The sequence below is a fragment of the Manacus vitellinus genome, unplaced genomic scaffold, assembly GCF_001715985.3.
Source record: "Manacus vitellinus isolate BGI_N305 unplaced genomic scaffold, ASM171598v3 scaffold_44_pilon, whole genome shotgun sequence".
Taxonomy (NCBI): domain Eukaryota; kingdom Metazoa; phylum Chordata; class Aves; order Passeriformes; family Pipridae; genus Manacus; species Manacus vitellinus.
This window is the reverse complement of record NW_021940565.1, coordinates 648443-662849: the sequence shown is the minus strand read 5'-3', so window position 1 is coordinate 662849 and position 14407 is coordinate 648443. Positions and strand designations below refer to the sequence as shown.

Here is a 14407-nt window from a genome sequence, read left to right as displayed (position 1 = left end):
AGACAGACCCACTCTGCTTCCTTCTGGCATCTTCAAAATGTTTTCTGGAGAACCTGGAACCAGCTATTACACACCAATTCATTGATTTGACCTACTTAAAGACAAAACCTCACACAAAAGCAGCAGAACGCTCCTCATTCCATTTTCCTCGCTCACATCTGAAAAGTCTTCCTGCATCTCAGTGATTCAACACTAATATAAAAAAGGATTGGACTTTTTTCATCCTTTACAGATGGTTCAGACAGAAAACTTTAGAGGAAGGAGACTGGACCTTACATAAATGCAGTGGGGATCCTGAGCCATATTTTTATTTATGCAAAGAGATGTCTCATGGCAAATAATCTGCATCCCACATTTAATGCTGTACAGCAATGACCTGTAATACCTCTTATCAGTTAAAGGTTATGTGAGGTTATTTTCCCTGTGTAATTTAACCCAGGTATTGTATCTGGTGTAGGGAGGGAAAGCTGGACTGGGGAGAAAAATCCCCTTTGGTTAACCATAAGGAGGTTACCACTAATGTGGTCAAAGCAGGACACTGAGTGGCAGGCTGGAATCATGGCTCAGGAGCCTCCTGACCTGAAGCACTTTGCTCTCTCTCCACATTGCAACACATCAATATCAGCAAATCAAGCACAATTTTGTTCCAGAATTTCAGAATAGTGAGTGATTTCTCTCTTCTTGCCTACTCTGCATGATGTTGCCCAGAGAAGCTGTGTGGAAGTGGTCAAGGCCAGGCTGGAGAGAGCCCTGAGCAACCTTGTCTAGTAGAAGGTGTCTAGGTGGAACTAGATTATCTTTATGGTCCCTTCCAACCCCTCTGATTCTATGTTGGGGGAAACTAACTGTGAAAAAAAGAGGTAATATGGGAAGAAATGACAGTGCCAAGGCAGAGAATTGCAAGTGCTGAGCTGACCCCGTGCTGGGGAAGGACGTCCTTGCAGGCCAGCTTGGTCTGGACATCTTTGCCATGCTCAGATCAAGGCTCCTGAGGTACCACCAAAACAGGTGGAGCAGGTTCCCTGTGCTTTTGGCAAACCCAAAGCAGCGTGATTAATGTGTCCTTTGAGGATGGGCTAGCTAATTAAAAGGATCTGGAGCTAGGGTGCAGTATTTCAGGTATTCTTCAGCTAGGTTTTCCCTTTACTTAGTGTTTCCTTCTCTTTGCAGTAAAGTTAGGCTGTGAAGAACAAAGGCAACCCCACATGCTCACCCCAAACACTCTCCATCCTTGAGCCCTAGCCTACTTAGGGTTTTCCTCCTTACTCCTGCTATATTCCCCAAAACCTGTAAAATGTAACGCTCGTGAGCACCAAACCTCTTGTTATTCACTATGCTCCTTTTCAGCTGATTTGTATTTTTAAGCCAAACTTCTGTATTGTAAATTTGTATTTAAAATTTTATTTTAATGCATATTTACATTTAATGCCTAAGAACAAACATGCACTTATTCCCAAACGTTCTGCAAACTGACAGCACGAAGCTCCCAGAGCGAATCCAAACCCCCTCCTACCCAAAGGGTAAAGCCACAGGTGCTCCTCTCCCAAATCCTAGAAGGAGAACAAATGAACCCAGTAAGGATAAATAACAACCAGTGGAGAGAAAATGTCTTTCCTACAGCAATGCTGAACAGAAATTTATAGGTCACAACCTTGCAGAAACAGGCCTGATAACATCTAATTAGCAGTCCTGCTGCGCAACCATGTCTCATAACAGTAAATCCAACCAGACCAGGGGGAAAGGGAGAGGGGAGGCTTTATACAAACACAATAATTATAATATTTTGTAGGGATTTGCTTTATGCTGCTGGTTTGTGGTGTTGCCCTCCGCAGTAGGAATAATCAACCCACACAAGTGATTTTATGAATTATTACTGAAATACATTTCACTCCTATTGGGAAACAATTTAGAAGGTCAGCACAGATCTTTATTAATTATTTTTAAACTGAAATGCTAAGAATTCTGTTTGCTGCCAGAAGACGGGTGGAGAAGGCAAGGAAAGTTCACATACCCAAGAGACTATTAACTAGAACCAACTTGGACAATGCATTTGAGAAGCACTTCCTTCCAGCTACTGTAGAGCGCTGTCCTTAACATGCCTTTACTTAAGCAGCCAATTTTCCACCACTGAGTACAATGAGATTTCAAAACACACACGAAATCAGAGTATAAACAGACACAAACATCCCACTTAGTGACATAACAAAAGAAAATACAGGGCAGAAAACTCGAGCTCCTCTATTTTCTGCTCTTCATAAAATACCTTCGGGTTTTACACACGCTCTGCTCCTCTATTCCTTTTTTTCCCCCCCCTTTAAGTGACAGTACTATCACAAAATACTCTGCTCAGCTGTCTTAGCAATGGTGCTCCTGAACAAAAAAAAATTATTTCTGGGAGGTTGAGGGATGAATTCCACCATATTATGGCACAGGGAATGGAGTTTCAGAGGAAGCAAGTGACCAACAAGGCAGCAGCAGAGACAGCAGGAAGGGGTGGTGAACCAGGCAGAGCTGGTCCCTGCCAGCAGCACAAAGCAGGAATGTTTAAAAATACGTATGAAGATCATGCCACAGACAGCAGGAATGACAAACAGATGAGAGGCAGCACCCAAGAGTGAAAGACTAAGGAACAACTCTCTTTTTCCAAGAGTTTTAGTTCGCTGGAGACAGATGGTGCTGCTTCCACATGGTTAGAGCTGGATGGTACCCTACCCCCAGCCCCTGATGGATGTCAGACTTATTTTTGTAAATCTCTGGTGATAAAAACCATCCATGGTATCTTGTTCATTTCCTCCTTACTACTGAGTTTGCCAAAAACTTTAAACTCTGCTTTCCTTGCCACATCTACAGCCCAGTACCATTTGTCCTGCTCTCTGTGACTAATGATGATTGTGCACATCCCTTGTCTTTGCAGAAGCCTCTTTAAGTAACAGCACAAGAGCTGAAAATGATATCTCAGTACCTGGGACCATTTTTGTTAGCCCTGAAGCAATCAGACACAATGATGAAAAGGAGAAAAAAAAAATCAATTTTTTTTTTCTTTCCCAAACTCTCATGTGATTAAAATCCATTAAAATGCAAACAGGCTTGAATTTTATTTTATCCATCAGTGACCACACTTTGCTGTCCCTGGGCTATGGTTGTCTCTTTGTGAATTCTCTGCACGTAAGAGGAGCCAAGCTCTAGGTTTAGGAGCAATCAATCTACCAAACCTCGCTAAATATATATGTGTGTGTGTATTCTGTAATGATTTCCATTTTTCACGTTGATTTACATTGATCATTGAAAAAGTACATTCAGCTCCATGTTTGCTCAGCTCTGAATAAACAAAGTGAAGGTTGTTGGGTATCCAAAGACAAATGAGACATTACAGATGTAGACAAAACCTATCATCACCCTGAAAGCATTTCTCTTTGAAATTATATAGCCATGCAGAAGTTATTTAGAGTGGAGATGGCTGTATGTGTTTCTAATTCAGCCTGGGCCCTGCTGGGGGCAGGGAGGGTGTCTGAGGAGCCTCTACGCTGCCACTTTTTTCTCTGCGTGTACCTGACAAAACAGGAATGTCTGACTCAGGATGTTTTCCTTCCCCTTGCATTCTCTAGTTTCCATTTCTCAGGACAGGTCTCCTTAGGTGCATATGTCTAAGAGCATATATAACACACCCACCTGGAATTTCACCATTAAAATAAATACACTGGCATCCATGTGAACACACGATTCCACATCAAGCACAACCATGAAAATCCAACAACAGTCTGTGCCCCAGCTGGGTTCATACTGCACAGGAGTATTTCTTTCTCATATGCAGACTTTGTCTCCTTTTGCAGACAAAAAACCCCCCTGTTTCAAGGCCATGTTGGAAATTATAGTTTCCACAGTAACAGCGGGAAGGTGTCAGAAGTCTGGGCACATACACTGCACAGCACAGCCAGGCTCCTGCATTTGGTGGCTCCTGGCTCTACAAGATGCTGCACATGCACCCAGTAAATTGTTTTGGTTCCTGTGCAGACACAAATTTCTCAATTAATATGTTTAAACCATTCATGTCTTTTGTCGAAGTAACTCAAAACTCCTGCTCTACACATATAATCCCCCCTCCCCCCAACAAACCAAATAGTATTTTACAATTATATTTAAGGGCCTTCACTTCTGCTTACAGGCATAAAGCATTCACAGAAAGCCCAGAAGAAACTCCACAATAAAGAAGGAAAAACGTACTTCCTGGAAAGAAGTCATTCCCTTTTACAGTTAATAGAGTATATCCAAGCAGGAGCTAATGAACTGTCATTACAATGAGCTCCTCGGGCAGGTTCTGTGGCAACCTGCTCCCTGCTGCTGCAGATGCACCAGCTAAAAACTACCTTGTTAGCACAGCTAAAACAAGGGCTGCAGCAGCCAGGGATCTGGATTAGGAGGGGGGAAAAAAGTCATTAGCAGAGTGCTGTGTTGGATCTGGGTAGATCCAACAGCAGTCTCAGCTCCCCAACCCTGTCCCATGCTCACCAGCACCCAAAGAGTGTGTAGGAGGGCACCAGATTGATTTTGAACATGTACAGGATTTGTCTCTGCTGGAGCAAGCCATGGAAAATTTTGCTCCATCTTCTACTGGCACATGTTGGTTTGCTCTTCTCTGATAATTAATCATGTACACTGACTTTGCTGAAGTACCAGGGCGACTATCTCAGCCATTTCCTTGAGATCACGTATTAAAAGATATAAAAACGACATATGAAAGGTATACAAACCTCTTGAAGCCTAACCCCACAAAGGCACAGGGGCCTCACCTCCTGCCCTGCCAGAGTCTTTGACCCCCTCCCAGGTGCCCCATGCTTTTGACAAGTCCTCTGGATTAAAATGCTTTTACTGACACAGGTCACACCTAACACTGAGACACCATGAAAAAGAAAAAAAAAGAGTCAAATCTTCACATGACAGTTGCACATGTAAGCATGTAAGTGGGGGTGGAAGTCACAGTTGGAATTAATGAAAACTAATGTTAAGAAAACTATTTGTCTCTGACACAGCAGATTGAACACTTATCCCTTTCTCTCCCATTCCTTTCCAAAACTTCCTTGTATTTGTAAGAGTAAGTCTCAGTATCATTTAGTGGTACCTCAATAAAGGAAGGGACTGTCATTTCAAGACATCAGTGGCTTGAACCACACTCATTTTATCAGGCTACAGGAGGGCAGACAGGAAACATACCACTAACCACAGTGGTGCAGCCAGAGCCCTCCCCTTGCTGAGCACCACACACTCACCACCCCAGCCTGCAAAGGCAGCACTGTGGTACAGCAGGCATGCAAGGCTTCACTGCCTCAGAAAGCTGGCAGAGGAACTGGTTACTGAGCCAGGCTATTTATACAGGGCACAGCCAATATCCTCCACGGGTAATAAAGGAGCTGTTCGGATCCGTGTGTTCACCTTCCTCCCTTCCAGGCACTGCCTGGAGCCCTGTCACCAACACAGCCTCTTCTCCTGTCCAAGTGCAGCCAGAGCTAGCAGGAGAGAGAAGGTAGATGGAGACACACTGCAAGAGTTTAAAGTCTGGCAGATTTTTTTTGCAGTAATTTGTCAAAACCGCTTGCCAAAGCATCTGTGTCGCTAAATGACTGCTGGAGGAAAATTGCTTTTAAGAGTGCCTATGTTAAAAGGGCTGCTATTTTTTCTGTGAAAATGGATTGTAAATTCACAGATGTAAGTAGAAGGAAATCTATAGCAACTCACGTTAGGATGAGGGAGATGCAGCTAAAACTCTGACAACATCACAGAAGTATGCAATAATCTCAGACTTTACTTGGGAGTAGTCAGAGTATGGGATGCAGGAAAACACTTCAGTACCCATAAAACATGCAAAAGCAGCTGAAGTCAGACATAAAAATGAATAAGCAGGTCTGCTTACAATTTGCCATTGGACTTGACAGTGAACTTGCTTGCATTTCACTTTTTACAAAGAGGGATTTGTCTGTGACAAAGGAAAGGCAAAAAGAATCAGAGATCTTTCCACAATAAACAAATCTCAAGAACTAGAGTTCAAACTTCATACAAAGACTAGAAAGTATTAAAAAAGCACACAACTCTGATCCCCTATGTCTCAAACCTACAGAAAACATCAACAGCAACATGTGGTGGCAGCTGACACAAACAGATGCATTTTGAGCTGCAAAATTGGGTTTGTTCATTGCCTGTTCTCACACGTCACTGCCAATCGTCCGGCTCCTCTCTGCATCAGTTTTCAGACAAGTGGTTTTTCATAGAACCACTGAATCCCAGAATGGTTTGGGTTGGAAGGGACCTTAAACCCCATCTCATTCCAACCCCTCTACCATGGGCAGGGACACCTTCCACTGTCCCAGGTTGCTCCAAGCCCTGTTCAACCTGGCCTTGGACACTTCCAGGGATCCAGTGGCAGCCACAGCTTCTCTGGGCAACCTGTGCCAGGGCCTCACCACCTTCACAGGGAAGAATGTCTCCTGAATATGGAAACTTCCTTCAGTTTAAAGCCATGTTCTCCTACCCTATCACTACATTCCTTGACAAATATCCATGTTTTGAGAAGGACGCTCCTATACCAAATGCACACATTAAAATGACCAGCTTATTCCCCATAAGGAATGAACACAGAGAATGCCTGCTCTCCAAAACACGAGCTGCTCTGAGGAGCTATTTCAGTAATTTTTTTTTTGTCACCTTCTCTGTAGGAAATATTTTTTGACTGCACTTGAACAAGCGGTCCCATAACTTGAAATAAGTTCTCTCGCCCACAGAAGACCAGATGTCGAGCTTCAGCTTTCCTCAGAGTAAGAACAAAACCACTCAGGGGACAGTTGGTTTCAATGCTAACATGTCAAGAGTTTCATGCATTAGCCTATTGTTTACATAAACAGCTTCCTTTAAACAAGCGATGTTTTACAGGATTATGAAGTATTTATTTCAGAAGAGTCTAAAGAGTCTCTTGAGTAACCACCACAGAGAAAAATATCACCACAGAAAGCACGAGGCTAAACGATGATACAAGTTAATTAGTTAAGGCAAGTGATCAAGTAACTCTATAGCAAAGCAATGGGATAAATAAGGGCACAGAGAGAATCTTGCACGTGCTTGTTTACTTCTAAAATGCCATTGCTTGGAGTCCCAAATCACACACTGTTAGCATGACAAACCTACCCCATTCGTTATTTGGAAAAAAACCAAAGGCCTAAAACCCAAATACTTTCCTTGGGGTTTGTTATTTTAAGGCAAAAAGGGTCAATGTGCCTAGGAAGGGCTCGTTTTGTAAGCACGCAGGCAATTTGCATCTCGCGCCAAGTTCCATTATGGACAGGATTTGTGGAGATGCAAACCAGGGAGCTTTGCCTGAAGAAAATTTCACCATGGCAGAACTCACCCTCCCGCCACGGGCCCCAAATGTACGTGTCTACAGGAGTTAAGGTTCCCATTTCCAGTGTCAAATAAGCTTAGCAAGGACTGAACCCCCGGGTACAGTTCCCCTTTCTGCACCCTCTGGCAGCTGCGGTTTAGGCCTGTCTTTGGAACACAGAATTTTGAGAGAAGTCTCACACAATTTCTTTCATACTTCTTAAGCCTGGGCTCGCCAACTCCTCAAGGGAAGCACCAAGGACCAGTCTGGGCCCCTCCTGGGCTGTGGGGCAGGTGCCAACATGCCACAGACACCCCCAGTCCAGGAGCATCTCCCGCTGCCCTCCAGGAGATCCTGCCCCGTTGGGTCTCACAGCTGAAGCTTCTCCTTCTGGAGAGTCAACAGCTGAAACACAGAGCTTTGCCAAAGACTCCAAATCCATCTGCTCCAGACACAGCTTCTCCTCTGGAAAGCCAAGACTGTTTTTCCTCCTCCAGCCACTTCCTTTCGACCCAGTCTGGCCTGTTATCAAAGGAAAAGCTTCTCCCACCAAAACCCCAAAGCTTGACTTCACCGGGAGCCCTTTTTCCTAATCTCTACATTTCCACTCTTTGGCTGCCTCTGAGAGAGCTGCAACTCTTCAAATCCCCTCTCTCCCTGCAAAGAAAATACAGGAGGATAAGATGTCTCTAGAACATAATTACCTTCTCCTCAGATAATTCCTGTGCAGTAATTTCTCATGATCAAGGTAATCACAGACAATATTCCTGCATGCTCCAGCTGTCAGACTCCTCTGCACCAGCAACATAAGGTACAACATCCCGACAGGCCCAGGGATACAGACCACAGAAACAACAAACAGCAACCTGGAACACAACACCCTGTCAGTCACTTGTGATTTCATCGAGTCAGAAAATAGCTCTTAAAAAATATAAACGTCCTCGTTCATCCCACTGAATGTGAATTTCTGGATTCTGAGGAAGCAGTCTGGGGATTAAATACATGAAAATCACCAGGCAACACTGAAATAACTGAAACTACCTTCTTAGAGGCACCATTTGTTAAGTGTAATTAAAATCAGATAAGCGTAATTTTATTGGCTTCGGATATTATGGCTAATTATCTTGTGTTCATAAACATTCAGCTGAAGACTATTAGCCTATTGCCCACTTTAAACATTACAATGCCTGGGATGAACCAGGCAAGAGGAAATGAGGGGGGGGGTGTTAAAGTGATACTCAAAGCACTTAAATGCCAGAAATGTTCCCTGCACATCCCCACCCTCCTGTAATTTCCAATATACCATTTACACAACATTAACTACCACAAAGCCACGCTACAGAGTTTAAAAAAGAGCAACACTGGACTGCAACATGTTATTTTCATACTTTTAACTACAAAAAACTACAGTGGTTTTAATGCAATGAGGGATTAGGTAGAAGCAGATATCTTGGATCTGCTCTGATAATTAAAGATGGAGTTTGAACACCTTGTGACACAACACCGGGGATTGCAGCACAAGGCATTTGCACAGCACTTAAATGAACACATGAATAAGCTCAATTGTGTAAAAGTTCACTTATAAAAACCCCACCAAAAATAAACTACTTAAGAGCACAAGTGATTTGGGAGTGGAGGGAGGAACATGAGTCAGTAGAAGGGCTTCTAAAAGGAGAAAGTGGTTTTAAAAACATGAACATAAAAAACCTGCTCCAACGAGTAACAAATACTAAATTCCTACTTGGACAGGAAGAAACAGCTTTGTATTTTGGGAATTGTTGAAAAAATCTGAACACGGAGTTGCCTTGGCTTTGGGAAAATACAAATCTCTAAATAAGTTTATATGGAAATACATAAGAAATAAAATTTATAAATCCAGAGTGTAAAGATATTATAAAGAGCATAGGGTTCGAATAACTTCAGTGCATTATAAAAAACCCAAAATCAATTCTGGAAAAGCAAGGATATAAAATATTCTCTCTCACTCACGGCACAAAAACCCTCTATAAAATGAATGAAAGCTTGAAATAAAAATTAAAAGACTGCAGAAACATATTCCAGGTGAAGAAAGAGAAGGAAGTAATACTGAAGAATTGTCTTTATAAAAATATTAACAAGAGAGCAATTGTGAAAGCAAACACACACTAAACAAACAAAATCAGTGTTTATCCTCACCCCCCCAGACCAAATCAGAGACACCCAGGGAAGATACAGGTAATTGATTCTACTGAGGGATTATTTTGTCATCAATCTACAATTAAACTCACACCACCCTGAGATCCAGATAAGAAGCACCAGTGAAATAAATGTTATCTGAGAACAAACCCATTCTCAAGAGTGTTAAAGGTCACGTAATACTCAGAAATAAGAACAGGTGCAGCTGCTCACCTACAACCCTGGGATCCAAGGCTTTGTCTCCATAGCTCCTTCCTTATCTTGTTTCTACCCAAACTGTGGCATGTTCACAATCAACAAGTTTATCAGAATGACAATTCTCCCTCCTTAAAGCTGATACTAGAAATCAAAATGTTTTTAGATTTCTTAACTTGCAAATAATAATACCAGGTATAAAACCTTTTACCTTCAGGCTTTGCCCATTCTGGTGGAAATGCTTGTCCAAATGCTTGGCTCTAGGAGTGGCACCAAAAACACTTCATTCCCACCCAAACCCGGCCCAGGCTGCTCCTGGGAAGACCCACGCAGCGCACTGGGAAAGAGCTCAGCTCTTCCTGCTGCCTGTCCACTCCATCTGTCCTCTTCCTCCCAAAGCCACACTGCAGGGGGGTGCAGGAAGTCTGCCACGCGCTCCAGGGAGCCTCTGCAGCTCGCCAAAGCTCTGGGCAGAGCTGAGGGAGGCAGCTCTCCCGGGGCTCAGCATCCTTTCATCGCCTCAGAGGACGAGTGAGTCCATCCAGGAGGGATTTCCACAGCCAAGAACCGATGAAACAGTGTCTGAACATGCTTCTTAGACTGTGAGACCAACTGGAAAATATTTATCCAGATCTTATTTTTTTTCTTTTCTTTTTTAAATCCCACTTCCCTCTTCAAGCTGCCATAAAAACAACAGACCCTGTCTTGTGAGGTAAGCATTTCCTGAAGAAGAGAACTCCTCTGCCATTCTGGTGCAGAGATGAAGCAAAAAAAAAGGCCAGCCAAGCACTGGAAGGAAGACAAACTTTTAAAAAGCTGATAATCTCCAAGTGTTTCAGAGGAAAGTGGAAATACTTTTAATTAAGTGAGGTTGTGGAAGTAAAGTACTTGGCTCCTTGGATAGAAGGGAGGCAGAAATTCATCTCCAGGTTCTCCTGGTTGAACTCCAAAGCTCATCTCTCCCACTGTGTATTTCACAACACACAGAAGGTCCTCTTGGGTTCGAGTCACAGTGACAAGAATTTCTGTCCCAACTGATGTTTCCTGGTAGGCTTTTGGTCAAGCTTTCCCAAGTAAAACTGCTGGCATACTTCAGAGAAACCCCAATGTCTTACACCATCTTGTGACTGGTAAAGTGCCTCAGCACTTTTATCACAGTCCTCATCTGGCCTGAGGATTTCCAAATTCTGCTTCTCGTAGAGAGGAAAAGATCCATTTTCTTGGATTTTAACCTGAACAGTAAACAGGATGGTAGGCATGGGAAGACACCTTCTGTCCACACAAGCACCAAAACAGTCACTGGGCAATTTGGTGACACCCCCCCCTTCCCCCCAGAACTAAACTAGTGTGGTATTTGAAAGGAGAACACAAGATTTGATCCCTTCTGAGCATTTAGGCTGTGGCTGAAGAACATGACAGACGAGGCACATTTCTCTCAGCCCTTTTATCCTCAAATCACCTCCCTCAGACCTCAGATCTAAACCCCTGGAGCTCACAGCTTTTACCACTGTTTCAGCAGGTCTCAGCCTACAGCACCATGTGGGGCAGGAGCCTCTGCCCAGCAGCACAGGAGCCTCTGCCCAGCAGCACAGGCAGCTCTTTAAGGAAAAATAAAACCAGTGGTTAGCAATTAGCTGTCCTATGGCTGCATATCCCACACAGCTGCACAGGCTGGACTAGTTCTCTTAAACACAAGCTGTTCTCTGCTGGAAGGAGCAGAGGCTGAACCTTTGAGATGGCAAAGGCTGAAGTGAAACTCCACGGAGGAGTCTGTCCATCCCACCAAAAGCTCTGTTCTCCTGTGACAGTGGCTCAGGACCTCAAGCAGGACCTCAAGCAGGACCTGGCCATTGCAGGTGATTTTATGGGTGACTTCATTTCCCCAAACACCTTCCCGGCTACGATTTCCTCCCTTGAGAGAGTTTGACTTTTAATCTAGAGACCCACTGTTTTTCTCTCAGTTCCTGAATTGTGACTCTCTTTGCAAAACCAGTTTTGGCAGGCTCAGAGGGAGGCTTGGCCGACCCCAAAGAGCCAAAAGGCTCAGTCATTGTCCCATACGTATTTACCTAGTGGTAACTTCTCACAGATAATCCCTTTTCCTCTGTTTACTTTTCAGACTACTAAAAGCAAAGCATCCCAATAACCTAGAGACTGGCAATACTTGCAGTGTAAGAGAGAACCATCAAAGTGCACAAGAACAGAGGGAAAAAAAGGAACTACAGGATGTTCTGCCCTTCATATACTGCGAGATTTTGATCCACAGTGCTTTTAACACATAGAATATCTTCCCAGGAAGTCTCAACAGCAGTGGGAGCCTGCAGGAGAAACCTTTGTTCCTAATCTGAATAAATACAGAGGAGGGGGAAAAACCAACCAAACACTTCAACAGAAAAGGAAAAAAAGTTGTTCTGTTACTTTTTTTTTTTCATGTGTTCCACACAATTTAACAAGCATCATCAAGCCAAATTCCTGTTGGGAAAGGTCCTGGAGAAACAAATCAGTGACTGTACATAACTGGGCTCAAACAGATATAGTTCCTCCTTATTTATTTCTCCTTTTTGGCCATTTGTTTTTGTTTTAAAGCAAGGTGACAGCTTCCAGTAGCAAACACAAGCCTGTCAGAGACATTCCACAGGGACTGAAAGACTGAACACCCTTGCAGACAGAGTATATTCTTCTTTCACTACTATTACTACTGAATTTTTTGGAATACTGATGACTTGTCCAGCAGTCTCAACTGGATCCAGATGTTATCAGGCTTTTAATACGATAATCTGAAAAGTGCTGAGGTTTTGGGGAGAAGTAAGGTTTATTTTTGGTTTTATTACAAATTTAAACTTTGTGGATGTTTTCCCAGGCACCATCAGTTACCAGGTTCAGCCCGGGTAGCCCACCACGGAGTTACAGAAAGCCCAGGAGCAGAAAAAGCAAATTTCTCCCCTTTCCTTCCCTTTTCCCCCCCTGCTTTATGAGTGTTATTATAAGCAGAGTAGATTTAAATGAAATCTCAGACTGGCATCTTGCTGACCTCAATCCCAGCTGGCTAAACCCTTGCAACACTGCTGTCCTTGGCATCTACCAGAGAGCAGACACCAGTTCAGCCGCTTGATTATGAAATGGAGAATCTGGTATGAGGAACTAGAGCCATTCCACTGCCTGGAACACTGCTTGAAAGACAGCTTAACTTCTCTCTCTCTCCTTAGTACTTCACTGACAGTAGCAGGCTTGATATCTCAATCAGGGAACCACAACACCACAGAGAATACCGTGCCTGCAGGACTGAGAGCACCACACACAGGGAGCACTTGAGAGGGAAATGCTACTGCTACCACCACGTGATGCTTGTTTTCAAGGGTCCTCCAAGTTTTTAAGCACCCACCAAAACATCTCATACCGCTTCCTTATCAGGAAAGGCCCTTTTTCAGTTGCTTTTTAAAAATTAAGATAGAACATCAGAGAGTGACCAGTGTCATGTTAATAAAGCCAAGTTAGGAAACAGTTTAAACAACTACTGTATGTCCCAAAAAATGTCCCCCTACACTCGCCTGCTACACAAACAGAAGCAGAACAAAACAAAAATGAGGTCGTTACCTGTACTGAAATCAACTTCATCATCCTCTGCCTTCCCTTCGTTTATGGGCTCACCGCCAGGCTCCCCTTTTCGACTCATTATCTTGGAAAAGCCGCTTGAGAGAGAGGAGAAGATGCCCCGGATGAGATATCCCTGCTGCTCGGCGTCCACCGAGCGCGCGGCTGGCAGGAACGGCTTCGCGCTCCTGCTCCCGGTGTGCGGCACGGGCTCGGACAGGGAGCGGCTGAAGGGGACCCGAAACGGTCTGGTCCGTGCCTGGAAAAGCGTCTCAGCCGGGTTCTCATGGAGATCATCGGCACCGGCAGCATCCACGCTTGCAGAACTTTTGGCAAGCCTTGGATCGCCGCGCTCCCCTCTCAGGCTGGAGGAGCCCTCTCTCTTGCTTATCCTCCAGGGCAGCCAAGGATGAGTCTGCCACCTGTGCACTCCAAGAGCTCTCTCTGAGTCAAAACTCATTTGTTTATTCAACTTCTTGCTTTTTATTTGGTGGTACCAGTGATAGTCCTTCAAGGCAGCCGCGCCAGCATCTTGTTCTGACAGAGATCTTCTGAAGGTCCCGGGAGAGAGACCGTAGTGCTTTTTGAAAGCACTCATTTCCCACCCCTTGGAGTTCAGCACTTCACTTACGTTCCTCGTTGCTCAGTAGTCACGCAGCCGTAGTTCCTCACTCACCATCTTACGTCCCCAGTCACTTTGTTCACCGCTGTGAACTGCAGGACAGCAGAAGTTCTTCCTGAGGACCTTCAGCATCAATCCCCAAACCAGGTATTCCTACATCTCCACAAGAAGGATGTGCCCTTGCCTACAGCACACCGACTTCTAAGGGCACACGAAGCCCCGCCGAGCTCGCTGCCGCTTCCTGCGCTGTCACATCTCTGCACCAAGCACTCAGGAAATGACTAAAAAGAAGAGCCCAGCCATGAAAACCCACAGTGCTCTTCGGCTTTTTTCGGGTCTACATTAAAGATTTGCTTAAAAAAGAAAAAGGAATGCGAAAGTACTCAGCTCCAGAGACGCAGCAAAGCCTCAGAAAAGGGTTAAAAAATTGCAATACTCGACTATGAGTCATGCACATGTTC

General features: G+C 44.2%; 1 protein-coding gene across 1 annotated transcript in view; it reads right to left on the bottom strand.

Annotated features, from left to right (window-relative positions):
* Window positions 1-14079, bottom strand: part of RASAL2 (RAS protein activator like 2) — a 106669-nt gene extending 92590 nt beyond the window's left edge. The window contains exon 1 of the mRNA XM_029962252.1: window positions 13328-14079. Within this exon, the coding sequence (XP_029818112.1) occupies window positions 13328-13922 (595 nt within the window). The 5' untranslated portion in view covers window positions 13923-14079. The remainder of the gene's footprint in view (window positions 1-13327) is intronic.
* Between the last annotated feature and the right edge of the window lie 328 nt (window positions 14080-14407).